The sequence below is a fragment of the Setaria viridis genome, chromosome 5 (assembly GCF_005286985.2).
Source record: "Setaria viridis chromosome 5, Setaria_viridis_v4.0, whole genome shotgun sequence".
In the NCBI taxonomy this organism is placed as follows: Eukaryota; Viridiplantae; Streptophyta; class Magnoliopsida; order Poales; family Poaceae; genus Setaria; species Setaria viridis.
In genome coordinates this window covers 44,052,465-44,080,195 of record NC_048267.2, presented here as the reverse complement: position 1 = coordinate 44,080,195, position 27,731 = coordinate 44,052,465, and the positions used below count along the sequence as shown (strand labels likewise).

At 47.7% G+C, this 27,731-nt stretch overlaps 4 protein-coding genes, 2 non-coding genes and 1 pseudogene across 6 annotated transcripts; 4 read left to right on the top strand and 3 right to left on the bottom strand.

The window, feature by feature from the left end:
• Positions 1–289: 289 nt before the first annotated feature.
• On the bottom strand, positions 290–9,998 carry LOC117858793 (protein DETOXIFICATION 42-like; annotated as a pseudogene).
• LOC140223011 (uncharacterized) lies at positions 6,117–7,682 on the bottom strand. Its single transcript, XM_072294301.1, has 2 exons — positions 7,580–7,682; positions 6,117–6,949 (listed from the first exon to the last, which is right to left on the bottom strand). Exons 1-2 carry the CDS (start codon positions 7,680–7,682, stop codon positions 6,189–6,191), a joined length of 864 nt encoding a protein of 287 aa, XP_072150402.1. The 3' UTR covers positions 6,117–6,188.
• Positions 9,999–11,988: 1,990 nt separating the features above from the next.
• On the top strand, positions 11,989–12,061 carry TRNAA-AGC (transfer RNA alanine (anticodon AGC)). Its single transcript has one exon. It is a non-coding gene; the product is annotated as a tRNA-Ala (tRNA).
• Positions 12,062–15,308: 3,247 nt separating this feature from the next.
• TRNAA-AGC (transfer RNA alanine (anticodon AGC)) lies at positions 15,309–15,381 on the top strand. The gene has a single exon. It is a non-coding gene; the product is annotated as a tRNA-Ala (tRNA).
• Positions 15,382–15,778: 397 nt separating this feature from the next.
• Positions 15,779–19,230, top strand: LOC117858233 (protein CPR-5). The gene is made up of 5 exons (XM_034741264.2): positions 15,779–16,160; positions 17,146–17,202; positions 17,287–17,322; positions 17,402–18,070; positions 18,189–19,230. The coding sequence occupies exons 1-5, from the start codon at positions 15,897–15,899 to the stop codon at positions 18,723–18,725; spliced, it is 1,563 nt and encodes a 520-aa protein (XP_034597155.1). The 5' UTR covers positions 15,779–15,896; the 3' UTR covers positions 18,726–19,230.
• Positions 19,231–19,543: 313 nt separating this feature from the next.
• On the bottom strand, positions 19,544–21,534 carry LOC117858234 (uncharacterized). Its single transcript, XM_034741265.2, has 3 exons — positions 21,081–21,534; positions 20,119–20,328; positions 19,544–19,984 (listed from the first exon to the last, which is right to left on the bottom strand). Exons 1-3 carry the CDS (start codon positions 21,394–21,396, stop codon positions 19,881–19,883), a joined length of 630 nt encoding a protein of 209 aa, XP_034597156.1. The 5' UTR covers positions 21,397–21,534; the 3' UTR covers positions 19,544–19,880.
• A 2,421-nt stretch (positions 21,535–23,955) lies between these two features.
• On the top strand, positions 23,956–26,099 carry LOC117858216 (small ubiquitin-related modifier 1). The gene is made up of 3 exons (XM_034741241.2): positions 23,956–24,145; positions 25,570–25,719; positions 25,806–26,099. The coding sequence occupies exons 1-3, from the start codon at positions 24,071–24,073 to the stop codon at positions 25,875–25,877; spliced, it is 297 nt and encodes a 98-aa protein (XP_034597132.1). The 5' UTR covers positions 23,956–24,070; the 3' UTR covers positions 25,878–26,099.
• Positions 26,100–27,731: the final 1,632 nt, after the last annotated feature.

Below are 27,731 nucleotides of genomic sequence, written 5' to 3'. Positions count from 1 at the left end.
CATGGATTGCAAACCTTTGAAAGAATAGGGCAATGAAAGAACAATAGAAGTGATATCATCCAAAAACATAGAATTAATATTAGTGACGGTAAAAGAAACAATCATGCCCACTATCTAAGCTAATCCACATTTAGCACTTCTAAAAGTACAAACACTCCCATATTTGAATTCATCCTTATGCAAAGCACTCATATCTTCAGATCTAGTTCGAGTTACATTGCAAATACTAGAAAAAGAAAATGAAATATCATCACATACTTAAGACTGTAAGTCTGTAACATTAGTTTGAACCTCTAAACACTAAATCTAGCCAGATTTTCTCAAATTTTAGTTGATGATTAACCTAGTTTAATTGTTTGCTTGCAGGGCATGTGCCCCTCCCCTCGGAATTTTGCCGATTAGTTTATAAAATATGATTCATTTGACTAGAGGGTAGTATATAATCTGATTTTTGCATCTAAATGATCGACAACCTTTTTCTATTTGCCGAATGCACCTATATATAACCTTCTACATGTCTTGGTTTTCCTTTTGCTTGAACGTGCAAGTACGGATGGATATTCACATGTCATAAACACAGCACCCGTGTCAACACGTACGGCCGGGGTATATACATCCATGGAAAATTATATCCTCGAGCATACTATATGTAAGTGCAAGTGTACAAGTCTAGGTGTACATGTACATCACGTATACCCACAGGTATGCATAGGCGCGTATACTGTATTCTAGTATGGCTACGTGCAATAGTAGTGGGCCGAAGACTGCTCACTGCTGAAGAAACTTCCATGGCCCCCAGGCTGCTCCCATCCTGCATGCGCGAGGAATTAGACGCGTACCATTAATCTACTTATTTTGTTGAAACAAGATGACCATGAATCCCCCAATTCGATTCCTGGAGCGCATGTGAATCGGATCGTGCATCGGTGGCTCGGTGCATGGTGGAGTGGGCTACCGGGCTTACCTGCAGGTGCTGGCAAGGGCCCTGACGCTCGTGTAGATGGTGAGAGCGATCCAGATCCCGACGAAGCCGGCGTGCGACGAGGAGGATCAGGGACGGGACGCTCACGGCCGCCACGCCGACCATGGAGTAGGCGGAGAAGGCGTAGTCCGACTCCCCGAAGTTGATGCCGTCCAACACGAAGGCCAGCGTGTTCAGCGTCTGCGTCCCGGCCACGAACTGCCATGCATGGATCCATCCGAGATAATTAAGCGTAGTGCTGATTAGTTTGGCCTAATCGATCCGAGGTTACCGTGTAATGTTGGGTGATTCTTACCGGAACGGCTTTCCGGATGGTCTTGGTGACGGCGGCGTCCTTGGTGAAGACGCCGGCGCCGAACTGCATCCCGAGCCCGAGGACGGCCGTGAGCACGGCGCCCAGGACGACGCCGAGCTGCAGGACACGGGCGGTGGTGGCGGACACCTTGTAGTGGTCCTTCTTGGCGAAGGCGCTCGCGATCATGGCCTGCATTGCCACACAAGCAGAGGTCAACAAGTCAGCCATGGCGATGGAACATACTCGGCCAGTTAGTGTTTGCTTTGGTTGTGGTCATCAGCACAAGTGCAGAACAGAAGAGCTTGCTAACCTGGCCAGCGACGGCGAGCCCGTCGGCGAGGAGGGACGTGGCCAGCCAGACCTGGGAGCAGATCTGGAACGCGGCCATGGCGGTCGGCCCGTGGCGAGCGGCCAGAGACGCCGCCAGCGTCACGCAGAACGTCACGGCCACCACCCTGGCCAGCAAAAGGAATCCTGCAATAGCCGATGATTAGAGCTAGAGGTTAATCTCCACAGTCAAAAACCACCAGACCACCTCACAACATACTCCATATGCTTTGATGTCAATCGATCTCGTCTCGTAGATGATGAATTCAAATGCAAATGCTCACCGCATCCAAGGAAACGGCGGAATTTGAGGCATCTCAGGCTGGGCGGCACGACATCGACCTTCCTCACGAGCTTGCTCAGCATTATCAGCGTTATCAGGTACCTGCATACAGTTCCTCCCTTGTCAGCCTCTGCCGGTCGGATGTGCCGCCACAACTCATGTCGGCACGACACGACGCATGCTGAGATCGATGGACTTCCTGAGAGAGAACATTGTTAGACTCGTGCCTAGGATCTCTAGATGCATATCTAGTCGGGATCATAAACGACATGAGGGACTTGGTGTTTCTGGTGTGTGCTGAGGGAGAGAGAGAGATAGGAATACCTTCACCCCTAGGGGTGGAAGCAGCAGAGCTGCTGGCCATCGCGGGTTCGCTTGGGGAAGTCTGCGCAAGGCAGCGACGCGCAGTGCCGAGTCCGGTCCCCGGTGAGGTGGCGGTGGTACTTCCCGCCGCTACTGCGCAAAACCTAGATCGGTAGGTGTGTCGGTGGGGCGGCTGGCTACGGCGAACCTCGTGAGCCGAGCCGGGGCCCCCACCCTGTTTATATAGCGCAGCGCGACAGGGGCCCACCACCTAATGCTAGGGTGAGCGCCCCCGATCAGGGCGCGGATCAGGGTCCCGATGGGCCTTTGGGCCCATTGGGGAGGAGATCAATCTAACATTCTCCCCCTTGATCTCATCATTTACTTTTAACTTTACACTTTTCGCTTTTATTCGTTTCATCGTAGATTAATATGTAGAGCATGCCTCATCGTCACAACTTAATTGCCGATAGAATCAACAGCTACAACACACCTCTCTATTTTGAAACAATTCTGTTTCTTTTGGGCCTTTTACAATCCAGGAATCATAGGCTTTCCCTTAAACCCATGCCGGCTAAGTGTTCTCTGAAAACATTGGGTGGTAAGCCTTTCGTGAGCGGATCCACAAGCATATCTTTTGTTCTTATATGCTCGAGACTTATAGTGCGATCTTGGATTCTGTCTTTCATAACATAAAACTTTATCTCAATGGTTTTGGAAGCATTGCTTGATTTGTTGTTGTGAGCATAGAATACTGCTGGCTCATTGTCGCAGTACATCTTTAGTGGTCTGTGAATACAGTCAACCAATCTCAATCCGGGTATAAATTTCTTTAGCCACATCGCCTGCCCCGTGGCATCATGACATGCTATGAATTCCGCATGCATCGTTGATGATGCAGTTACTTTCTGTTTTGAGCTTCTCCACGAGATAGCTCCTCCTGCGAGAGTGAATACGTATCCAGACGTGGATTTTCTATCATCTTTGTCTCCCGCAAAATCTGCATCTGAATACCCTTTTATCTCTAGGGAATCAGATCTCTTATATGTAAGCATGAGTTCTTTTGTGCCTTGCGCGTAGCGCAATACTTTCTTTACCATCTTCCAGTGTTCTACACCTGGATTACTTTGATATCTACCAAGAACCCCGGTGACAAAAGCTAAGTCAGGGCGAGTGCACACTTGAGCATACTGTAAGCTTCTGACAGCTGAAGCATATGGAACCGCTTTCATTTGATCGATCTCGTACTGGTTCCTGGGACATTGAAAATTCCCAAAACTGTCGCCCTTGACTATGGGAGCAGGTGTGGCCTTACTCGCATGCATATTATACTTCTTTAGAACCTTTTCTAAATATGCCCTTTGTGATAATCCAAGAACCCCATTCAGTCTATCTCGGTGAATTTCTATGCCCAAAACATATGATGCTTCACCAAGATCCTTCATATCGAAGTTTGAGGACAAAAACTTCTTTGTCTCTTGCAGTAGACTGATATCACTGCTTGCAAGTAAGATATCATCCACATACAGAATTAGGAAAATGTATTTCCCATTTTTGAACTTTGCATAGACACAATTGTCCTCTATATTCTCTTGAAACCCAAATTTCTTGATTATATCATTAAACTTTAGATACCACTGTCTAGAGGCTTGCTTTAATCCGTAAATGGATTTCTTTAGACGACATCCCATATTCTCTTTGCTTTCCATGATAAAACCCTTGGGTTGTTTCATGTAGACATTTTCTTCTAAATCCCCATTTAGAAATGCCGTCTTTACATCCATCTGATGTAACTCTAAGTCAAAATGTGCAACCAGTGTCATTATGATTCTGAAGGAGTCTTTACATGAGACAGGAGAAAAAGTCTCATTGTAATCTATTCCTTCTCTTTGTGTAAAGCCTTTTGCCACAAGTCTCGCCTTATACCTTTCTATATTCCCTTTGGAGTCACGTTTAGTCTTGTAGACCCATTTACAGCCTACTGTTTTGGCTCCTTTAGGAATCTCTTCAAGTTCCCAAACATTGTTGGAACTCATTGATTTCATCTCATCTTCCATGGCCTCTAGCCACTTTGATGAGTGAACACTTTTCATGGCTTCCTCATATGAAGTGGGATCACCTTCTATATGAACTTCTTCTGTATTATAAACTTTATAGTAATCAGGAATGGCTGATCTTCTAACTCTTTGAGACCTTCTAGGCCCCTCACTTTCGGGCACATTCTGTGCCTCTGCTTGTGGCACATCATCCAGAGGTGGCTGCTGCAACTCTTCCTCGTGTGTAATGATGAGTTTAATTGGCTCCTGAAGGACAGGTTCCAAAACTTCACTCATCATTTCCACGGGTGGAATCACAGCAGGTGCCTGCACCACAATATCAGGTACTGTAGCAGGTGCTTGCACCTCGACCTCAGGAACTATTGGTGCGAGAATTACAGGTAGTGAGAAGAATGGTTCCTGAATCATCGGATTAGGTGCACACACCCGCTTCTCCTCAAGATCAATCTCTCGAGCCACCATGCTCCCCCTCACCATCTCATCCTCTAAGAAAATCGCGTGTCTCGTTTCTACAAACTTTGTATATCTGTCTGGACAGTAGAAACGAAAACCTTTTGATCTTTCCGGATAGCCAATGAAGTGGCAGCTTACTGTTTTGGGATCTAGCTTTCCAATGTTTGGGTTAAATACTTTGGCCTCAGCTGGGCTCCCCCACACACGCAGATGGTTTAGTGAGGGTATTCTTCTCGTCCATAGTTCATACGGTGTTTTGGGCACCGATTTACTTGGCACTCTATTTAGAATGTGAATGGCGGTTTTCAACGCCTCCATCCACAGTCCCAATGGTAAGGTGGAATAACTCATCATGCTGCGCACCATATCCATCAGTGTACGGTTACACCTTTCAGCTACTCCATTTTGCTGAGGCTCGCCCGGCATAGAATACTGGGCTACTATGCCATTTTCCTGCAAAAATCTTGCAAAAGGTCCAGGAACTTGGCCAAATGGGGTATGTCGACCATAGTACCCCCCACGGTCGGATCTTACTATTTTCATTCTTTTGTTATGCTGATTTTCAACTTCAGCTTTAAAAATCTTAAATTTATCCAGCGCTTCTGCTCTTTCTTTAATTGGATAAATATAGCCATAACGGGAGTAATCGTCTGTGAATGTTATGAACGAGTCATAGCCATCCACGCTTTTCACAGGAAATGGTACACAAATATCAGTGTGGATTATCTCTAAAACTCCTGTGCTACGTTTAGCGCCTTTTTTAATTTGCTTTACAAACTTTCCTTCAATGCAATCAACGCATTGTTCTAAGTCTGAGAACTCTAATTGAGGAAGAATTTCATTCTTAACTAGTCTTTCTATTCTCCCCCTCGAAATATGGCCTAAACGACAGTGCCATAATTTCAACGATATTTCATGAGTTCTCTTTCTTTTCTTTGTTTCTTTCTCTGACGAGGATACATTCATATTCACATCACACACAGAATTTACTTTTTCACGCAGTGATAATAAATATAACTCATTGTGAAGGATGGCAACACCAACACATGCATTATCAAACCAAATGGCACACTTTCCATTTCCAAAATGACATTCATATCCATCATGGTCCATACGTGAAATGCTAATCAAGTTTCTGTGTAACGAAGGAACATAAAGTACATCTCTAAGTACAAGCATGAAACCATCAACTAGCTCTAGAGAGACATCGCCAACAGCTTCAACATCTGCTTGGACTCCATTTGCGACTTCAACGCATCTTTCGCTTCTTTGCGTAGTCCTCGTCGAACGGAATCCCTGTAAAGAATTTGCAACATGAACAGTTGCACCTGAGTCAATCCACCAAGTAGATTTGGAATACTGTGTATACAAGGATTCATTTACAAAGGAGATAGTGTTCTCACCTCTTTTTGCCATTATCAACTTTAACCAGTCGGGACATTCTTTCTTGCAGTGTACACATTGATCTTTGTCTACTGTGAGAGGCTTTTAGTCAGTCTGCTGCATGGGAGCCTTTCCTCGTGTCTTGAAAGAGGAGTTAGCATTCTTTTTCCTGTTATCCTTCACATAGTGCAATGAACCCCCATATGAGGATCTAATTCTATCCTCTTCCTGCACGCACATGGCTATCATTTTTTCCATGTCCCACTGTTCTGGCTGCATGTTATAATTGACAACAAAAGTGTCAAACTCTTTTGGCAGGGAAGCGAAAACCAAGTGAATAATGTGCCCAGACTTGAGCTCAAGATCCATTGGCTTCAACTGTGCTGCCAAGTTATACATCCTCAAGATGTGATCTCTTATGCCAGTCCCTCCTCCATTGTACCTCTCTGTGGCCAGCTGCTTGAATAGCTGGGTAGCATATATCTTTGAGGAACCAGTGAACTGATTCCTTATCTTCTCGAGGTACTCTGCGACGGAGTCGCACTCTGTGATCGAGCCCAAAATTGCAGGCTCAATCGTATTCTTTACCAAAGCCATACATTTCTTGTTGGCAGTGGTCCACTGTTTATTTTCAAGGGTATATACCAACTCTAGTGGAGCATAGTCCCTTTCCTTTTGCTGCCATGTAGCATCATCATCACCTTCAGCCCTCACTGGCTTCTCTGGAGCTTGTGGCCGCGGTGTAGTCAGCACCCAGTCAACTTCTCCACAAACGAAGGAGAATTCAATCTTCTTCCTCCACTCTGTATGGTTGCTGCCTTTCAGAATGGGTATCTCTTTGAGGCAAGCCATTAAGTTGAATGATCCTGAAATTTGCAATCCAAGGTGAGATCATAACGATAATTGCATGATTTATTTCCAACGTTGGTCAAAAAATAAAACATACAATTGTTTATGCAATTTAAAACTATATCACCGTTGGGCAGAAATAGAAATAAAAGCATCAAAAAACTTTTTAAATCATGATACAGTTATTAACAACATTGGTCAGAAAATAACAGTACCATAATCTAATTAACTTTATCATGCTCTCACAAATTTAATTGTCTCGTTGGTTCAAATTAAATTTAAATAGAGCAATAAATTTAACTTTTGCAGCGGAAACTGTGAAATAACTCTATTTTCAGAAGCAAAACCACTGTGTAAACTTTATTAATCTCTAATACAAATTACCCCGTTGGTTCAAATTAGATTAGAGATCAAAACAATGCAAAAAAACATCAATTAAATGCTTCTGAAAATAGAAAAAACTAATTTTCAAACGTTACTGTGCAAAACTCTATTTTCGGCCCAATCGCGAAAACAGCCCACAGTCTGTTTCCGTCCTCGGCCTGCTCGCGCGACGTCGCCGGCCCGCTAAGGCGGCCTGCCAAATTGCAGGCCCGAAGCTTGTTCTGCTCGCTCGTGACGCCTGACTGCGGTTCGCAGGCCGCAACCTGGGCCTGGGCCACGGAAACGGCCCAGCGCCTCCTCCCGCCTGGGCCAAATCTGGCCCGGACGATCTCGACCGCCCGTCCAAATCCGACGGTCGAGCGTCATTTTCGGCGGATCAAAAACCGGCGGAACGGCCGGCTCCCCCACAACCCTAGCTACTTTCCTTTCTTTTCCCCCTGCGAGCTCCCGCCGTGGCGGCGGCGGCGGGGCTGTCTCTCCCGCGCCCGGCGATGGCCGGCGGCGGCGGTGGTGGAGGGATGGCCCCGCCGGCGCACGGCCGCGGCAGCCCCCTCCCCTTTCTCTTTCTTGCCTCCCCCCTTTCTCCCTCCGAGCCTCCTAAAAAAACGAGATCCAGAGGGCCATGGCGACCATGGAGGAGGGCCGGCGCCACCGCGGGTCCCCTCGCCGGCGTGCGCGTCCACCGTGAGGTTGGGCGCGCCGCCGTCGAGCGGTCCTTTGGTGGTGCGGTTGTGCCCCCCCCCCCCCCCCCCCGAGCCCCGAGCGGATGCTCCGGTGGAGCTTTTCCCCGGCGAGCCCGAGGCTCGGCCGGCCTTTGCCGCTCGCCGTCGGTGGACGTGCGGCGGTGAGGTCGGCGGCAGGTAAGCCGCTCCTCGTCCCTCTTTTATTTAGATCTAGGGTTAGGGTTTTACTTTTTCTGTTTCTTTTTGGATCTACTTCTTTTTCCCGATCTAGAAGAGCTTCTAGTGAGGTGTCTGATACCATTATTAGACTCGTGCCTAGGATCTCTAGATGCATATCTAGTCGGGATCATAAACGACACGAGGGACTTGGTGTTTCTGGTGTGTGCCGAGGGAGAGAGAGAGAGAGATAGGAATACCTTCACCCCTAGGGGTGGAAGTAGCAGAGCTGCTGGCCATCACGGGTTCGCTTGGGGAAGTCTGTGCAAGGCAGCGACGCGCAGTGCCGAGTCCGATCCCCGGTGAGGTGGCGGTGGTACTTCCCGCCGCTACTGCGCAAAACCTAGATCGGTAGGTGTGTCGGTGGGGCGGCTGGCTACGGCGAACCTCGTGAGCCGAGCCGAGGCCCCCACCCTGTTTATATAGCGCAGCGCGACAGGGGCCCACCACCCAATGCTAGGGTGAGCGCCCCCGATCAGGGCGCGGATCAGGGTCCCGATGGGCCTTTGGGCCCATTGGGGAGGAGATTAATCTAACAAACATGGGCAATGGCTGCGCCGATCACGCCCATAATGCGGCAGCCAAATATCAAGATCGGATCCAGCATGATGTTTGCCAGGTCACCAGCCACTGGAGATTCAAAGCATGGAGATTAGCAGGGAACCGTATTAGTTAACAATCGTCTTGGACGGTAAGAAATGGAACGAACCACATTGGTTTGGTGCTCAATGCAAGCTCAAGAAATGGTGGTTTTAGTCTTACCGGTGGCGTATAAAGGCGTCTTGGTGTCCTTGAAGCCTCGGAAGACGCCTTGCATGGCGAGGGACAGGAGCACCGCCGGGGCGCCAAGTGCGCGCAGCGTCAGGTAGCGCAGCGCGGGGATCATCATCGACGAACCCTGAAAATTGGTCAGCACTTGATGCGTAAGAATTTCGCATGGGTTGCAGCGACAAATCTGGGGACGTCGCCGCCGTTTGCGGCCGCAGTGACTGACAGGCTTGACGCCTATCAGGCGCAGCGGCGGCTTCCCGGCAGCGACGAGGACGGTCTGGAACAGGCCCAGGAACGCGCCCACGATCAGCGCTGACGTCACGGACGACACGAACTTCCTGTTCTTGCAGCCCTTCCGGCCAATGACGGCCGGGGCGCATTCTTCGGCGCCGGCGAGCTCGGCCGGCGGCGCCTCGCTGGGCTCAGCGTTGGAGTCGCCGTTCTTGGCGGCTTCTTCAGGTGACTGTTGCTTCTCCGGGTCCGTGGCGGCAACAGCAGCGTGCTGACCTGGATTTTCCCCTTCTTCTTCTCCGTCGACGACTTTGGCGGCGGCGCCTTTGCTGAGGATGGCGTCCTGCTCGGCGACGAAGGACGTGGTGACGCTGACGAGCGGGTAGGTGCACACCTTCATCACCTGGTTGAACACGGCGATGGCGACGCCCACGGCCGCGATCTCCACGGACCCCAGCCGGCCGATGAAGGCCGTGTCGATCAGGGAGGCGAGCGGGTCGGCCGTGAGCGCCAGCGACGCCGGCACGGCGATGCCCAGCACCTCGGCACCGAGCTCGTCGAGCTTGAACACGCTCCGGATGTTCATGACGAGAAGGTGAAGCCCCGTCCGCCGCGGCCGGCCAAGCAATGCGGTCTCCGCCGCCGCCGGCGAGCCGTCCCCACCCTCGGCCGGCCCATCACCGTCCTCTTCCGCCGCTGGAGCGACGGCTGTCGCCAGCTCCACCTGCGGCTGCTGCTCGGCCTCGGGCGTGGCGTGAGCCGCTGACTGGTGCTCCTCCATGCGTTCGGTTGGTCCACGAATGGAACCCCCTGCTCGATCTCTCAAGCTTGAAAGCCCCTGCTTCTCGATTCCATGCAGGCATGTGAGCGTCAAATTAAAAACGACTGGTGATCACAGCATTTTCAAGAAAAAACAACCATTGATCTCACCACCCACTTGCTCTTCTACTGAACATCTACGTATCAAATTAACAAGGACTTGTGATCTATACATTGATGCAAGTTTAGCTAATCGAAATCGGGGCTCCGGCTCATCATCAGATCCCCGGATTCTGAAATTAACAACGACTGTCTCACCCGCCCAGCCCACTTGTTCAGAGAAACAAATTATGGTTGATGTATAGTTTATGACTCAGATGCATGAGTAGTAATTTTCAAAGAAGATGAATGAGTAGTACCAACAATTGACGAAATGCGTGGACGTTGACAGTGTCCTGTTCCAAGATAATGCTAGTGATCAGTCAGAGAAAGGATGGAGATGCTTATGAAGGCAGAAATGCAGAAATGGGGAGGAAGCTCGATGTAGGTGAAGCGAACAAGCGGTGATGGACAAGCCTTGAGCACCCATGATCCTTACATAGACGGCGTCATCACGGCGAGCTGGTGGAGATCTTCTGACAGATGGAGAGAGAGTGTGCGTTGGTGTGCCCTCATGCCCTGCACTAGATGACGCCCGGTCGTTTTGAAATGGAGGAGCCCTAGTGCACTGCTAGCTGCTACCTACCGGTGTGCCGACATGTGGCAGGGAGATGCATGGTGTGACTACGATTCGTGAGCCCACAGCTTTTTCCACGGTAGATTATTGGTCTGGTCTACCGTAAAATCATCTTATAAGTTTAGTGAGATGATAACGTCCCTAGCTATTTTTACTGTTTATTTAGAGAGGCCACCGTCGATCTAGTGCAATATGATCATGCAAGCACGCTTGAGCAAAGCCACAACCAAACGAATGCAGGTGATGAAGTAGCACATAGAGTCCAAAGCGGTTGACTAAAAATGATATCAGCAGTGGTCTTCCTTCTAATTTTCTGGTCAAAACAGAATGACACAGGGGACAGGGTGGGGGCACCACGGCAACCCCTCCCCCTGCAGGCGCGGTACGGCTGCAGGCGGGCCGATGAGCGTCGCTTCTGGCTTGCTTTGCCTTCCCCGGATCAGCCCTGCTCGACCTGGCTACTCAGTTAAGACTAGAATAACCAAACCTACTAGGCTGCCGGCCTCGCGAGCTGCAATCCAGCTGCCCGGTCATGCGTATAGAGAGAGGGAGGCGCTACCCGATACGTACGGGCAGCCGGGTGGGCAGGGACGCGTGGCGCGATCGGTTTGACCGCCGCGGCAGCACGTACGGACGCCGCGTCACCACGTCGGATCTCGGCGGGAGGAGGAATAATCATCCGTTTCTTTACGTTTTGTCTTCCTTCATTTCCCCTGGTCGCCCGTAGCAGCAGCAGTCCCGGTAAGCGATGGATCTGCCGGGCGGGCGAAGGGCGAGCCGCGCTGAGATAGCGCCTGGCTCAGATCACAGCCCTCGGCCAACGTTTCTCCTCTGCTTTTTCGACCGCCCAAGAGCCATAAGCGGAGTAGCTGACGGAGATAGACTCAGATCCCCTCTGTGTCTCTGGTGGCGTTGGAGAAGTTGAAGCTCCGCCCTATGCCGCTGTGACAATGCATCCAAAATTCTCTCCTGTAAACAACGAGCCAAAAGCAGGTCGATCGAGAGGAGGAAGCTTCGTTCCTGCTAGCTTGTTTCTCCGCTTAATATCGATCGACGCCAAGCGTGTTGGACTGCCGCCGAGTTGCACTTAGATTGACGGCCGCCACATGCAAAGCACAAAGCAGCAAATGATTTAGGTCGTCGTCATGCAAGTGCTTCGAGACCAAGATAAAGCACAAAAGGAGCCCGGGATCGAAGACGACCGATGGCGCCGCGTAAGACTAGCCAATTGGAAATAATCAATAAATTTAATTAATGCGGATCACCAAGTGGACAAGGGGATGTAGCTCAGATGGTAGAGCGCTCGCTTAGCATGCGAGAGGTACGGGGATCGATACCCCGCATCTCCATTCTATTTTCTTTTATTTTTGTAAAATCTCACCTCATACAGCTTAGCAGATCGAAAGTAAGGGCTTGCTATACGTTAGTTTGAGCAGTTACAAAAATGCCAGCGGGAACTCTCAAGGATGCTTGACAACTACACAGCAAGGCATCCAAATGTGTTAACCGCAGGCCCAACTCCTACCGACCCCAACCCCACACGACTACACGAGCAATGTAATGGCACACGATAGAGCGGCTGCGAGCTGGCGTCGCTTCGTCACCCAGAACTCCACCCGCGGCCCGCCTATAAAGCTGCGACAATAACGGATCGCTGAGCTAATAACCAGATTCCATTAACCTTGAGAAGAGCTTTAGCTTCTTCAACCAGCCCCTCCACGGCCGCCGCTAGGCCGCTCGTCATCTCCTCGTCGTGCCGTTGTGGCGGGTACATGGTGATGGGTTGTATGTCCACGCGGAGGCATGCACACAATCCCATCTCGATACAACTGTTACCGTGGTGTCTTTGAGTAGATACAGGCAACTAGTTCTAGTAGTGTAGATAGACTAATTAGCATAAGATATGTGTGCGTACATGTAGAGTGAAAAACGGCAACCGACCCTAAAGTACCCCCTATCCAATAACCACAAAATTCAGATTACGCTCTTTTACAAACCCATACACTCTACCAATTCGTCCAAGCTAATTATCGATTTACGCGCCAGCTAGCTGCGAGGCTGCAACGCAACTTTGAATAGATTAAGGTCCCCTTTAGCAGGACTTTCCAACTAGGTCGTCGAGTCGTAGGTGAATGGGCTGCGGGGCTCAACAGCGGCGTGGGCGCATTGGGGGCGGGGGGAGCTCGACAGCGGCATGGATGAGTCGCGGGCGGGGGAGAGCTCGACGGCGGCAGGGGTGAGGTAGCCAACAGGAGGCAGGACAGTCGGCGGGGAGCAGAAAGGATAGAGATGGATGGCCATCTGGCAGAGATGAATGGATAAGATGAGAATAAAAGGAAGGAAAAAAAGAATAAGAAGAGATGAGAAAAAATGAAAGAAAAAAGAGAGGAGCATCATGAACATTTTATATTCTTATCCATTTTAAACTACCAAGAGAAGCCGTTTTGCCAAACATTTTTCCAACCAAACAAGCTGGAGCTAAAAAAAGCTACTACGCCAAAAAAGCCACAGCTGGAGCCGTTTCAGCCACAGCCACAACCCTACCAAACGAACCCTAATTAAAGAGAGATTGCAGCTACCGATTGCCGCCTCGCCGCCAATCTGGTCCTGACCGCGGTACTGCACCACCCTTTGGAGCACGAATGGCATAGGAGTGGAACTGTGGGAGCTACTACCACCTTCTATATTTATTTTTGTTTAGAAAAGCCCATCTTTTATATTTGAGCTTCCTACCACTTAGGCTGTCAAAAGAATTACATATTATTAGTTAACAAGATTGATTACATGAAAGTTGACTGTTGATCTTTAATTAATGCTACTCCCTCCGTTCTTGTTTATTTTACGTTCATTAGCTCAAATTTGAGCTAGCCGGCGTCAAATAAAGGAGAGGGGAGGTAGTACTAGGTTTGCCTTCGGTATTAAAACTTAAAATCTCACTTCATTTTCATTTTATCGCGTGGATCCATACGTGTGCTTGTAGTTCGCCGTGGTGCTTGATTTGGACTGGCCTTACCACGGCGCATCGCCGTTGCTGCCATCGTAGCGGCCGACCAAAATTGAGTCGAGTCATCCACTACCAGCACTGTCATCGCCTTATCGCTGGAACCGTGGATAGGAATTGGGTTGGTCGCCTGGAGAATTCCTGCCAAATACCACCAACCAGATTGATGCCGAGCTTAATTATGGTACGTGCTCTCCTTACGTATCCATAGAACAGTTGATATGTCTTGCGAGCTGCTCCTTCCATCCCAAATTAGTATTCGTTTTGGCTTTTGTAAGTACATAGCTTTTGATCTACACCTAAATATATATTATGTCTAGATACATAATAAAAATGATACATAATAAAAATTATGTATCTAAAACAGTCAAAACAAAAACAAATCATAATTTGGGATAGAGGGAGTATATACTAGTATATACCACGCACGTGAAACAACCCCACAAGCACCCGATAGAATTCCTAAGGTACGCCGTGTACTCGTGCACATGCAGGCCAGCAACTTTTTCTTTGGAAATGACAATCCTAACCTCTAGTGCGTAACACACTAGCACAATTAGTTACTAAGAATAGGGTCTAATTTGTCCATGTAAAAATTGATCTTCCACAAATAATAAAAGACCTGACTGCATGCACATTGATGGTGGCAAGCGGAGGAAGTGCTTCAACCTCTCTTGCCATTACCCTTGGTTCGTTCTACGATTAATAAGATCATCGCTCCTCCATAACATATGATGGTGTATCCTGCGTCTAGGGCGAAGCCAAGAACTTATTTTTTTTCTATGGTTACAGGACCAACAATGCTAAAATTCGATAAAATTCAAAATTTTCAATGGAAAATTACAAGTCAGAGGGGACCGTTGCCCCCCCCCCTCGCCATTGCCTACATCACCATGAGTATACACAAGGCTCCAGGTTAGCAACGATGGTGAGTATATTTGAATGAAACACCTATCGGCTACTTCCGATACACTCTGGTCCCGACCTTCTTTCCAGAGAGCTATATCAATGAGGTAGGTGGTGCGGTGCACAACTCGAGACCTCATGACTTGCACACACCAATATGGTTTTGCACGCACCAATATGGTTTATGGGCAATGGCTGTACGCAAGGCAATAATGCATCGGCCGTATTAAAGGCATATTTAGCGATCGGTGCCAACAGGATTGACAAAAAAGACATGCCCATTAGGTTGGGAGTCACGGTGCCCAAAGTGCTGCAACGCTGCCGTTCTTGGTGGGAACGTTGACGGGCCTGGCTTTAACATCGCCTGTGGTGGCCCTAGTGGAAGTGGTTGTGACCAGTAATGATATGCTTTGATCCTAGCATTGGTCTACTCATCGAAGAGATTAGGGCATCTCTTATTACTTCATAAGCTAAAATAGATGGTGCCACACAAATGCCGTATGTCCCTCAATAATTCCATATATTGTGGCCCATGGATTAGCTCGCAATCCACATCATAATTCTACATACTTTCATTGCATGACAACTTTTATACACAGATTACGAGGTTGTAGTTATGTCGGTGGCCAAAGGAAAAATCTATATAATAAACGTACTAGAATAACTTTATGAATTGTGCCGACATCATTGGGGATGTAGCTCAGATGGTAGAGCGCTCGCTTAGCATGCGAGAGGTACGGGGATCGATACCCCGCATCTCCACTGCTATAATTTTTTTTGTAGCTCTTCGCTTTTGGATCTAACCAGTAGAAAATTTTAATGTCTGGACGCGGCCGGCTGCCCGCAATCTGGGCCCGGAGTAGCGTTGGGCCGCCGGATCAGGCACGCGCAGGCCCATATCAACACAAGACCTGCGCCACCCTCTCCGTCTCTCGGCGCGGTGCCTGTTCCCCTTCTCCGCCGTTTGCCTTTCCCAAAATGACAAAATCTTAAAAAAAATTCAAAAAATCAAATTGCCGAGCTGTAATAAGTTTCCAAGAATTTTACTACAACGGCTAATTCGGCCGCCCGCGGTAATTTCCCACGCCGCTTCGGCGCACCCTTTTCCCGTTCCCACGCCCGTCCGTCCTCGTCCCAACGGAGGAAGTCAAAACGGAACTGAATCACGGGACAGGAGCCTGCCTTGAAGAAAGGAACACCCCAGAAGGCCACCGGCCAACCCCCCCCCCACAAGGTCACCGTCTGCGGTCTGCTCCGTCCGCAGGCCCCCCGCCGAGATGGACACGGGCTGGCTCCACCGATCCGGCGACCCCTCCGGCGCCGACGCCGACGCCGACGCTGCGTCTTCCTCGGCGGCGTCGGCCTCCTCCGCGGGCGGCTCTGCCTCCCGGGCCACCCGCCTGCGCAGGGGGGTCCGGCTCCGGCTGCGACGAAGGCGGCAGGAGCCACCAACCCTGCCCGCTAGGGGCGCGGGCGGCGCCGGCGTGCAGGACGACCTCGCGCTGCCCCTGGGGATGTCGTTCGCGGCCGTCCTAGCGCAGGTGCGTTCCATTTCCAGGGATCGTCAGGGCTCGAGCGATGTTTGTGTCCTTATTTTTACTTTCACAAGCGTTCTAGTAGTACTTAATTGCGATGCTGTTACCGACGAGGCATAGCTACAAATCGGAAAGAGGCGCATGGTGAACTACCGAAATCAATTTCGTTTTCGTTGTGATTGTAGTAGTTTGTACTGAGCAATGCCGCGTCAAATGAGATGTGGCAGCTTGGGGCCGGTGGCTGAGAAATGGTCATTTTTTTCGCGTTTCTGTGAGCTTGGGATTCGAAGCTATTCGGGTTCGTTTGCTAGTTGCCAGATAGCTCCCCTGACCCCTGCTTGTCATTGTTTCAGGATGTTGGATATTAGTTAGATTCCTATTTAGGCCAGTGGATGAGTTGAATATCAACCCAGGTCGACAGAATTAATTGTTATCCCCTTCTGTATGACTTGTGCCTTCTTCGATGTTAGTGATCATGAGAATTACCCTTTTCTGCTTCAAAACAGTCACATGAATGCAGGGAAGTGCCAAAACTGAGACAATTTTCATATTCACTGGTTATGGGTTCAAAGAGGAGAGAAATGGAGCATAATTGTTGTTATGCCTGTATGGGCTATGCAGACCTAGTGCTTTCCCACAATAAGTAGTATTACAAAATCAGTATCGCAACATTTGCTGACCAATTTAAAGTCAAACATGTTTACATTGCAAATTCATAGTGACCACTAAAATTTTTGTGATGCCTTTTCTCCTACCCATCCTATGAACTATCGTTGTGATTATCTGCTCAGAATGTGTCATGTGTTCATCCACTCTTGAGTTCACATGCATAGCTACACCATCAATACACACAGAGTGAAACAAAGCACATCCTATATTTCACCAATTCACCATCATACGGCTTGATGTTAGCATGATCACATCATATTTTATGCACTAGTTAAGTCTTTTTTGGTTCATGGCAATAAGGAGATGCCTTCACTTACTGCAGGTTGTCAATGTGAAGAATCATTCAGGGGAAAGATTACAACCTGCACTCCTTTCCAAGGTTATTGTACTACAATTCGACCAAAAGTATATACAAAACCACAAAAAAATTTAGTCTGAAACTGAGTGTGGACTATTGATGCAGATATGTACATCGGCTGTGAAGGAATCATTGAGAAATGTAAGCATAGTTCCCTTTATCATCGCACAGCTCAGTTTTTACTAAAATTCCTGATGTCTTTCACTTACCTTTTGTCTAGATATATGGTGATAAGTTAGAGAGTTTTATGAAAAATTTTGAGAAATCATTCAGCAGCACACTGACGACGCTTCATCTTGTTAATGAGATGCCTGTCTTTGAACAAAGTCCTATTCCCCAATGTTCTTCTAAGCATGAAGACTCTGCAGCAGCAAGCATTTTGAGCACTGGTGGTCCACAAAATCCCCCACAGGAAATCAGGCAGGATGTTTTGAACTCAGTGGAAAGTCGGCTTGTTCTTTATGCTGGAAGCAATCAGCAGCTGACTCGCCGCACTCGTGGCATATCTTCTCCTGAAGCTGATCAGCGCATCCTTAATGCATTTGAGAGATCTTTAAAAGAGCAAACACGGTCAAACGAGCTCAAGGAATTTGAGATAGGCCTTAGCATGAGAAAATTGCAATTAAAACAGTCTCAACTAGAACTTAACTCCTACTCACACATGTTAGAAAAGATGAAAATATCCTTGGGATTTCAGAAAGCTTCCTTCCGAGGGGAGAAATTCAAGACTCAGATGCAGGACACAAGGCATGCACAAATACTGAGGACACTAATAGATTTTCTTGTTAGTGCAGTGATTATCATGTCAGTATGCTTTGGTTATGGAACTTATATCTATTCATACCAAAGAATAACTGATATTACAGCAGCATGCTCAGCCACTTCAAGGGTAAGCTTATCATCTGTCTTGTTTTGTTTTTTTTTTTGCATCGGTGGTCAATGAACAATACAATCATAACAAACCTGTGTGGTAATCAGAAAGGTTTTCTCTCTTGCCCCTCATGCAGGGACCTAAATCATGGTGGATGCCAAATTCAGTGTCAAATTTCAATTCCGGGTTGCTCTTCCTAAGATGTCATTTCATAGCAGCAACACGTATGGGCTTTGGCATAGTAATGATTATGGCAATTGCTTGGCTAGCATTCCAGCGTTCTGCGGTGTCTGGATCAAATATGCCAGTAACTTTCAACTTCATTCTTTTGGGAGTTATGTGCGGCATTGCTGGAAGGTTCTGTGCCAACACTCTTGGTGGTGATGGGAACATCTGGCTCATATGCTGGGAGGTTCTTTGTTCCATCCATCTACTTGGAAATTGTTATCCATCTGTCTTGTACCGTGTTCTTCATGGTCCTATATCAGTATCTCACAGCAAGGAAGTTGTTTGGTTCCCATATTGGATTCGTCGGTGGGTATTTTATGCTGTGCTGGGGTTTATTATCCCAGCCTTGACTGGTTTCCTGCCGTTTGCTTCTCTTTCAGACTGGTTCAATCATTTCACAAAAGAACTAAAATCGATCTTTGTTGGTGACGAAATTGAGGCCTGAAAGATCTTGGTCGCAATGGCATGATCACCCCTTTTGTGTCAGCTATGCATGGAAAGATTCAGAATTAAGCAAGGAAAACTTATTGGATAGTTTCATAGAAAAAAAACTTATTGGATGGGAGTTCAAGGCACAATTGAATAAGGGAAGATAAGTTATTCGTAGTTCAGCAGGAGCAACAAGCATATTGTCCAACTCAACGCACTCCCACTTTTCCTAATATAACGGGATGGGTTTCATCCTTCCACTGAGGTCAAAACTTGCATCTACTGGATTTCAAGTGGCTCATTTTGCAATAGGCATTTTGGTTTCACAATGCAAGGTCTCGAATCAGAGGAGTGTAGGCTGTAGATTTTGTCCACCAGTTGGAAACTCTGTCGGTCTTGCAAAATCCTTTTGTTGTCTTTGTTGTAGCTTGATAATTTGTTTGTTCATTGTAAATATCAAGAGGTCAGGTTTTTATAGTGGTGGACGCGTACTCAATGTGGCTAATCTGGCTCTTGGTTTACCAAGTTGTGTGCTGAAGGAGATCTCTGGGCCTGAGTGAACTCACCCTGAAGTTTTACTGACAAGCTGGTGCATCCATTGAATGTGTTCATCTACTTACTAATTTTTACATGCACTTGCATTCTGGCTCCAAATATGCATTATTGTGAGTTTGCTTAAGTTTTTTTTTCGAGAATTGAGTTTGCTGAAGATTTGATGTATGTATTTCGCTTTGTTCAAACCACGTACACCGATCCTGTTATTAAATGTCATAGAACTGATGGAGGAGTTGCTGTAACTGAATAACATAATTCAAGTTCTGACGACACGTCATATATGGCCTTAAAGCATGCCAGTACCGCAGTACGTGGCCTTAAAACATCACTGTAGCTGCTGTCAAGCAGCAAATGGACTTGCACGTCTTACTGCTAGGATTCTGAAGGTAATTCCAGTTAATAACAAGCATTGTGATATTCACAGGTAACATTTTTCCAGTTACAGCATACAACAGCTGCCTCCGAACAAAAATCCATGGCTCTTCGTTGAAGACTACATGGCCTCCGGAACATACAACAGGGCATGTCAATTTACCTCAGCTCCAGAGGATGTCTCGAGTGAACCGATGCGTGACTTCTGTTTTCAAAGACTTGTGCGCCTCCTTTGTCACCATCATCACCGAACTCTTTTACATGAAAGTGAGGTGATCATCTCATCCCGTGGCCGCTTTCCATTTGCATTTACAAAGCTGCAAGAGAATTTAACCGGCTGCTGTGTGTCTGCTCCGTCGATTCATCACCGAATAATGCAGGAGCAAACAGAAAAGGGTTTAGAATATGTTCTGGCTTGTATAGGAATATAAATATGAATCACTAGTTAGTCAACACTTGAGAATTTGGCAATTGTCACTCACCTGAGCCGTACTCTACTTGCTTAATCTTCTTCGCTGGAATTGTGTCGTCCAATCTGAGTCTTCTCTTCAAACTAAGGACGATTTCTTCGCTAAGGACATCATCCCTTCGTTTTGAAAGAGCCGGTCTGTTCTCTTGAGGCTTGCTCTTCTTGGGACGCCTTTCTACTTCCAGTCCAGATTTTCGCTTTGAGCACACGAGTGTTGTAGGATCTGGATAATACAGTGTCACGGATTCAGACTAAACGACTGTGTGAATGTCTGACATGATCTCCACCCTAGTGCATTATACGCCATAATATTCAAATGCTCGTGCAAATATGCAATATGTATGACAAAACAATTTGCAGATCAACAAGTGACACTTGATAAAAACTAACGAAGAATTGCTGCATCCCCATTACATGAGGCCAAAAAGAAACTGAAACTACGTGTAATCAACAATACTGAAAACTGAAACAAGACGAGTGTCAGCTATTTTGTATTTTCTAGTCTGGCCTAAGATTGTCCAAAACAAGGTGTATGTTACTTGTCAATTCAGAATCGACTTTAACAAAGAAAATCGACAGGACTGATAGGCTTATGAATAAAACCTAGAATCTCAATCTCAACCATTGCAGGCTAGCAGCATCAGAGCAGTCCAGTAACTTCAGGAACTTGGGTGGTATTCAATCCCCAATCCGTTTGAAATCTAAGTAGCAGAAATTTCTTTAACCCGGTTGGTGTTATTGATGGATGAAGCTGACAAGATCACATAAGAATCAACCAGGCATAGAATCTGAACGATCCTGAATACTATACAAGACAAAAGTTCACGGGCATCGATCATCCCTTTTGATTCTAGAACCCCGACCGCACATTGTAACATCCATAGCTCCATATTTCTCGACCAAGCAATCGTATCAATAATCAATCAAGGATTGACTGTTCGTCAAGGAGGGGGCGGCCTGAACGGCTGAACGCACCTGAGGTCGAGGCAGGAGGGGCGGCAGGCTTGCCGTCCACGGCGACGGGCGCGGCGGCGTCGGCGCCGGTGGGCAGCCCACGCGCGGCGAAGAAGTCGAGGAGCGCGCGCCACGTGACGGCGGAGCAGACGTGGCCAGGGCCGCGGCTGAGGAAGTAGCCGTTGGGGCGGACGGAGGCGGGGTCCAGCCCCAGCGCGAGGCCGACACGGGCCAGGTCCACCCCGGAGCTGCCATCCACCGCGATCGCCACGGTATCACCCGGCGGCGACGAAAACGACGAGCGGCGGAGGTGCACGGTGAGAGGCGGCGAGCCCATCGCGGAGGAGCACGATGCTTCGGAAGGGTGCGGCGCGCGTGGGCGTGGCGGGGAGAGGCGCGGAGAACGGTCTGGACTCTGGTCGCTGCCTCTGCTCTGCTTGCTGATGCGTGCTCTTTCCTTTGGTGGGACGGTGGAAATCTAGAAGAGTCGCCGCGCGGTCGGACTCGGACTCCGTGTCCGTCGCTAAATCCTGCTGGGTCCGGCCTTGCGTAGTTGCGTTTGTTGGCGGCGGCAGCCAGTAAGCCCGGCCCGCCGCAAATCCTACCTGCATATGGGCTTTTTCTCTTAACACACAATCTGTGGGCCTTGGAGAACGCTAACCAACATGTTCGTCGAGAACGCTAACCAAGTTCCAACTCACGCGAGAGAGAAAAATTCAAATTACTAAGTATTATCAAAGTTTGAATAGCCCTACAGTATTTTTTATTCAGTTTACCCTAAACTATATTATTTGATTCAATTTGCCCCTAAATATATTTTTTCTTTTTTTCTCCATGCAGAAGTGGAGTCTTCCGTTCAAATTTTGCAAGATAATAGTAAACACGGAAGTGGAGTCTTCCGTTCAAATTTTGCAAGATAATAGTAAACACGGAAGGCGTGTTAAAAAATATATCATGAATTTTTTTATGAAAGACAAAAATGACAAATTCAACTTGGAAAGACAAAAATGATAAATTGTATTACAGGGTAAGTTGAACCAAGTAGCATGGTTTAGGTGTAAATTGAACCAAAATATAGTTAGAGGGTTATCTGGATTTTCAAGGGAGTAATTTGTTTTTTTAAAAAGAAACAAAGAGTACAACAAGCGCATCGCACGGTGTCGTTGCCGTGGTTACATGGCTGATCCCAGTAGCATTTAAGAAATTGGAGTTTAAAAGTTATGCACATTGTGTTGGGTGATGACAAAGTTATATCTGATATGGTAATATCTTAGCGACTTAGCATAAGAATCGTCCGCATTAATGCTGGCAACGAGTTCAGATGTATGGTCCTAAGCTAAGCTTTATAGCAGTTTCACACATTTACCATGGTTTGCCAACATGAATTGCCACGTGCAACTGGACATTCACCATTTATCTTTTTTTATATAGATCATGACCATACCTATTTCTACGGATAAAGAAGAGTATTGCGAGAGTCTTCATGCTTGGAGCTCCGTGAAAAAAGAGAGCGGGATGAAGAAGAACGGGAAGAAGCTTCGTTTTTTTTTAACATGAGAATGGCCCCTGATATTCTACTATGTCCACTAGGTGTACAATTTACTACTTTGTTAACTTTAAACATAGCAAGCTAAATTTTACCTGATGTATTGATGTATTTGATTTACTGTAAACTGATGTTTTCTTAAAGTTGCAACGTCGACGAGGATGAAACAAGCAACATATTTTTACTCATGACATTACTATTTCATCCTAGTCACTCACCAACTTTAAAAAAAAAGAGTTAATCTCACAAGTTTCAGTAGGCCATGGGGGCTTGAGCCCCCCTCCCCATTCCCTATCCACAACACTTGCAATTTCTCCTCCCTTTTACCTAGCATTTGCAAGTAGGCATCTGCCACCAGCTATCTTATTTTTCTACAGCTTATCACCATATGAACTAACTTGGTAGAGTGTAAACGCCCTTTAGCTGTTGCCTGCTGGATGCCTCTATGGAGAAAAGATAGTGGGACGAGATGAAGAAAAATAAAGAACTTCTTACCGTTATATGTCAATGCAGAATTGTCACTCTCCATGTAATTCACCATCTCTATTTTATTTTTTAATAAATCTTATTATATTTTTATGGTTTTTATATTCAACATCTTATCGTTTTTACAGCGCGGTGACCATATTACATGATACACAAATAGAGAGGTGTTAGGTATATCGTTCTTTTTTCTTTCTTTGCTAGAGTAAAAAAGAAGAGATTCTTGTCCGGTGACTCTTGTCAATAAAAGCAATTAGCTAGTTTAAAAAAACAATTAGCTAGCCAATTCGGCTATTAAGAAGGCGCGGCCGCTGTGGAGGCGATAATAATTGTATGCCGTGGTGCCTTTGAAGTGAACAATTTTAATTTGTGTTCTTCTAAACATGTGGCCACAGGTACAATCATGTACGCACATACGCTTTGACGTTCTAAACCTCCTCCTCTAACGAGCAACCGCGTCGTATCGTATTCGTATCCACTCCGCCCCACGCATCCGTTCGATCGCACGACCAAGAGATGCAAACGTCTCGCCGCACCGAACGCTTCGCCCCCCTGCGCGCGCGCGCGCCCCGCAGGACGAAGCGACGAGACCCAACCGGATAACTCCCCGCCCACGCCGCACACCTGTACAGGCGCGAGGCGGGCCCCACACGGACCATTGACCCGGTTCGCGTCCGCGTGCAACCCACGCACCGCACCGGCCCACGAACCGGCGGGCGCGCGGCGGCCGCACCCGATCCGGATCCCGAACAGCCTCGCGCGCGGACGCGGCCAGGTACACGCGGGCCACACGAGGCCGCGCAGGGTGGATCCGGACGTGAACCTCGTATCAAATCCGGTTGTGGGCAGCCGTCTTATAAGAAGCCGCGTCCGCCGGCGCATCACAGAGCCCCACCCGCAACCCGCTCCGGCCGCCACCAATCGATCGCCGGAATCCGCCGCGAAATCTGACGGCCGCTGCGCTCGGAGCCCTTCGACGACGATGTCGGGAAACGGAGAGGAGGACAAGAAGCCGGCGGAGGGCGGCGCCCACATCAACCTCAAGGTTAAGGGACAGGTATGCGCGGCGACGGTTCCCCCTAATCTCCTTCGGCTTCGAAAGAATAGCCTCTGTTTCGCCCTTGTGGCGATCGTCGCGATGCAGCGGTTGCTTAGGATTGTTTAGGGTTAAGTCGATTTTGGTGGCTCTGTCTCGCCCTTGCGGCGATCATCGCGATGTAGTGGTTGCTTAGATCACTAGGGTTTCCGTGAATTTGGGGACTGATAGGGGTGTCAAGTCTCCGTGCTATTAGATTCTCGGCGATTGCGCCTTGCATGTAGTTTCCCAAGTCGCGATCAATCACTTCTGTGTTTTAGATTGACTTGTGTTGACCCCATTTTTAACTGGATTGCTACTATTGGCATTAATAACTGTATGAACAGGGCATCAATTGTTGATTAGTCTATCTGTACTAGGGACAATGCCACACTGCTCATCTTTAAATTTTGATAGATGTTTGTTAACAGCAGCAATTAGAACTCTATAAAGTTAGGTGCCTTGGTCTCACGTGTAATTTACCTTACCCCGGTCTTCACTTCACAGCGTTATTAACTCTGTTGATCGGATCCTCTGTGCAGTTGTTAATTCTTGAAGTACTCATTTGTGTAGGTGGTTTAATTCGATTTGATATGCATAACTCAACTGATTAGTCAATATGTAATCCGAACTCTATCAGAATCCTCTTCTGTTATGTTTATGTAGATATTTGTAACAGTTGAAACATGATTGGGAAAATTTAGCACTGGATATTTTTTTTGTGTTTTTAGGATCATACTTGTTTATACTGTTGTATGGGATGTGGGCTACTAGTTATTATTATCTGCACCTGTATATTAGTTTTTTTATGCCACGCTTGGCTCAGGTTGCTTGAAGTGTTAGTAGCTTTGTCAGTCTTGGGTTACTGAAACCCTTGTTGCAATCCATTCAAGAATTGTTGAAGTTGCCTGTTCATAAGTGGTTTACCTGATGAACATCAGCTTGCATGCTTGCTAATTGGTTAGTTTACCTGGACTATATTAATTTACTATGCAATTGAAACATTTATCCAACACTGACCTGTTTCAGTCGGTCTGGGGTTTGTGTTGTTTTGCTGGATGGCATTCAGCATGTGCAATTAAAACTTTGTTTATACTTAGTGTCGTGGAGCTCTTTTTTTTATAATATAAGTATTCTGCTTGGCTATTCTTTTTTAACTTGAGACATCCTTCAAGCATTATCCAGAAATCCAAGCATGTGTCTTATGAAAAAGTTGAAACTTGCATTTAACTAAGTTTTTTAGTACGATCAATTGATTTGGGAGATTAAGATTGCATTCTCCCTTTACTGATCAAGATTAGGTTGGATGTTGCAGCATTTTTACATTACAGATTGGATTGTTTTAGGTTTCAATGTTCTGATTTCTCATTGCCAAGTTTTTTATGTCTCTTACTCTCGTATTATAGGATGGCAACGAGGTGTTCTTCCGCATCAAGAGGTCCACCCAGCTGAAGAAGCTGATGAATGCCTATTGCGACCGCCAGTCTGTGGACATGAATGCCATTGCATTCCTTTTTGATGGCCGCAGGCTTCGCGGTGAGCAGACCCCTGATGAGGTGCGTGTGCCTGCAAACTCGCTCGCAGTAACTCCCTTAACACAGAGATGAATGCGTAACTGATGTTTTGTTTCTCTACTGTTCAGCTGGAGATGGAGGACGGCGACGAGATCGACGCCATGCTTCACCAGACCGGAGGCTACGTGCCTAGCGCTTAGAAGCCCCCTGTTGCGGCCTCCTTTTGCAGCGCTGCCGTGCGCTCTACCTTCCTCCGTAGTGAAACTAAAGAAGTCTCGAGAGGCAACTTGTGAGGCTCTGGCTCTCCGTGTGCCATTGCTGAAGGACATCAGTAGTCTTGTTTAGTAAGAAATTCGATACTCTGGCGTGTTGTGACTCGTTTATCTATCCCCTAATATATCTTGCCCTGTGTGTACTCCCAATGATCGCCGGTGATTTGTTTTGCCTCCTCGAAGCGAGCTTTGCTTTGCCGTCCATCCGTTCTGCGGAGCCTCTTTGTACGCCCTGTGCACGGAGGCGAGGGTCATGGTTAGTTTTCTGTTGCTGAGGTGTTGGAGATCGTGAGCTGCACGTGTCACCGTTATGATTTCGATGTTGATAAGCCTGTGATTACCGTGAGCAGGCAATGAGGATACCATGGCTTGTTTGTTATTTTGCCTGCAGATCTGCCACCTGACTTTTGTCTGTATTGGGCTACTCCTGTAAGTGCGGAGAGTTGGGGATATAATACGTACTCCTGATGGTACACCTGATGCGATCCATTACGGGATATTAGTATTAGGAAAGGAAAACGTAATAGCAAGGGTAGGATGAATACAAATTTCACGGAATTTGCGAGTGCAGAACGAGGATAAGGAACCGTCCCAACCCCTGATTTCATCGAACTTCGTAAGAACTGAAGTTCCAATCTCTATGCACCGTATGTAAAACTCATCGTACAGGAATCATGATATCCGTCCCAACCCCTGATTTCATAGTAAGAACTTGAAATCCCAATTTCCCTTGATTTCGTAGTAAATACTTTCTTCTCCAACTCCGATGAGATTCCAGCGAGATTAGGGGTTCAGGGTTAGGGGTTCGGGGATTGCCGGGTGGGGTTGCTCACCGCCGGCCTTAATAGGCTGGTTCAGTGGAGGTGGTGGGTGCGGGGGCGGCGAGGCACGGCGGCGGGGGCGGCGATGGTGACGGTGACGGTAGGAGGCAGCGGCGGGAGGGGCAGGAGGCAACCGGCGCGGGTGGGCTAAGGTTCGCCGGAGCTCCACGCCGCCAGAGGGGTAGGGGAGGGCCTGGGCGGCGGGCGGCGGAGGGGTGGGGGAGGAAGAAGAAGAGGGGGGAGGAGGCTGAAGAAGAGGGTGGGAAGGGGAGATAATGGAGAGATAGGAGGGATCTAAGCTGCTGGTTTTAAATCCAATAGCTCAGAAATTCATGTAAGGAGTCTCTGTTCACCTAAGTGAGCTATAGACACTCCCAATTTTTATGCACCGAATTTAGAATTTATCGTATACTCCTCTAATCTCTACGCACGGCGTCCGATCTCCTTTGCAAACGGCAACGGTGATCCTCTGTACTTCCGGCGAACGCCTCGCGAATACTTCCGGCGATCCGACATGTGTAATCGTGAGAAAATTAAAGGTAGCCACACGATCCACGAGGCCGTATGGTCCCGTCAAGAACCTCGCCGGTAAACAGATCTGTGATCCGTCACCCCATCAGTAATAACAACCGAGATCAAGATCCAAACCCAATCGCCCGCACCACCTTTTTAACAGTTTTTTGACCGACCTGCACAAGTACTAGCGGTTTTACTACTGCAAGTACGCTTTCTATCCGCGCCAGCTCATCACGCACGGCCAAGACTGCTTACTGCTTCCCTTTTTTTTTATCTCGCCCCCAATCTTAAAGCGATTTCGGATAACCTTTGATTAATCAGAGCCTGACGAATGAGAGGGCTGACATTCTTCGAACTTTGTTCACGCCACAACGCTCCTCCATGTGCCTGTAACAACACAACGGGATAGGGAGGGAGCTCCTCCCGACATGTGGGCCACGGAATA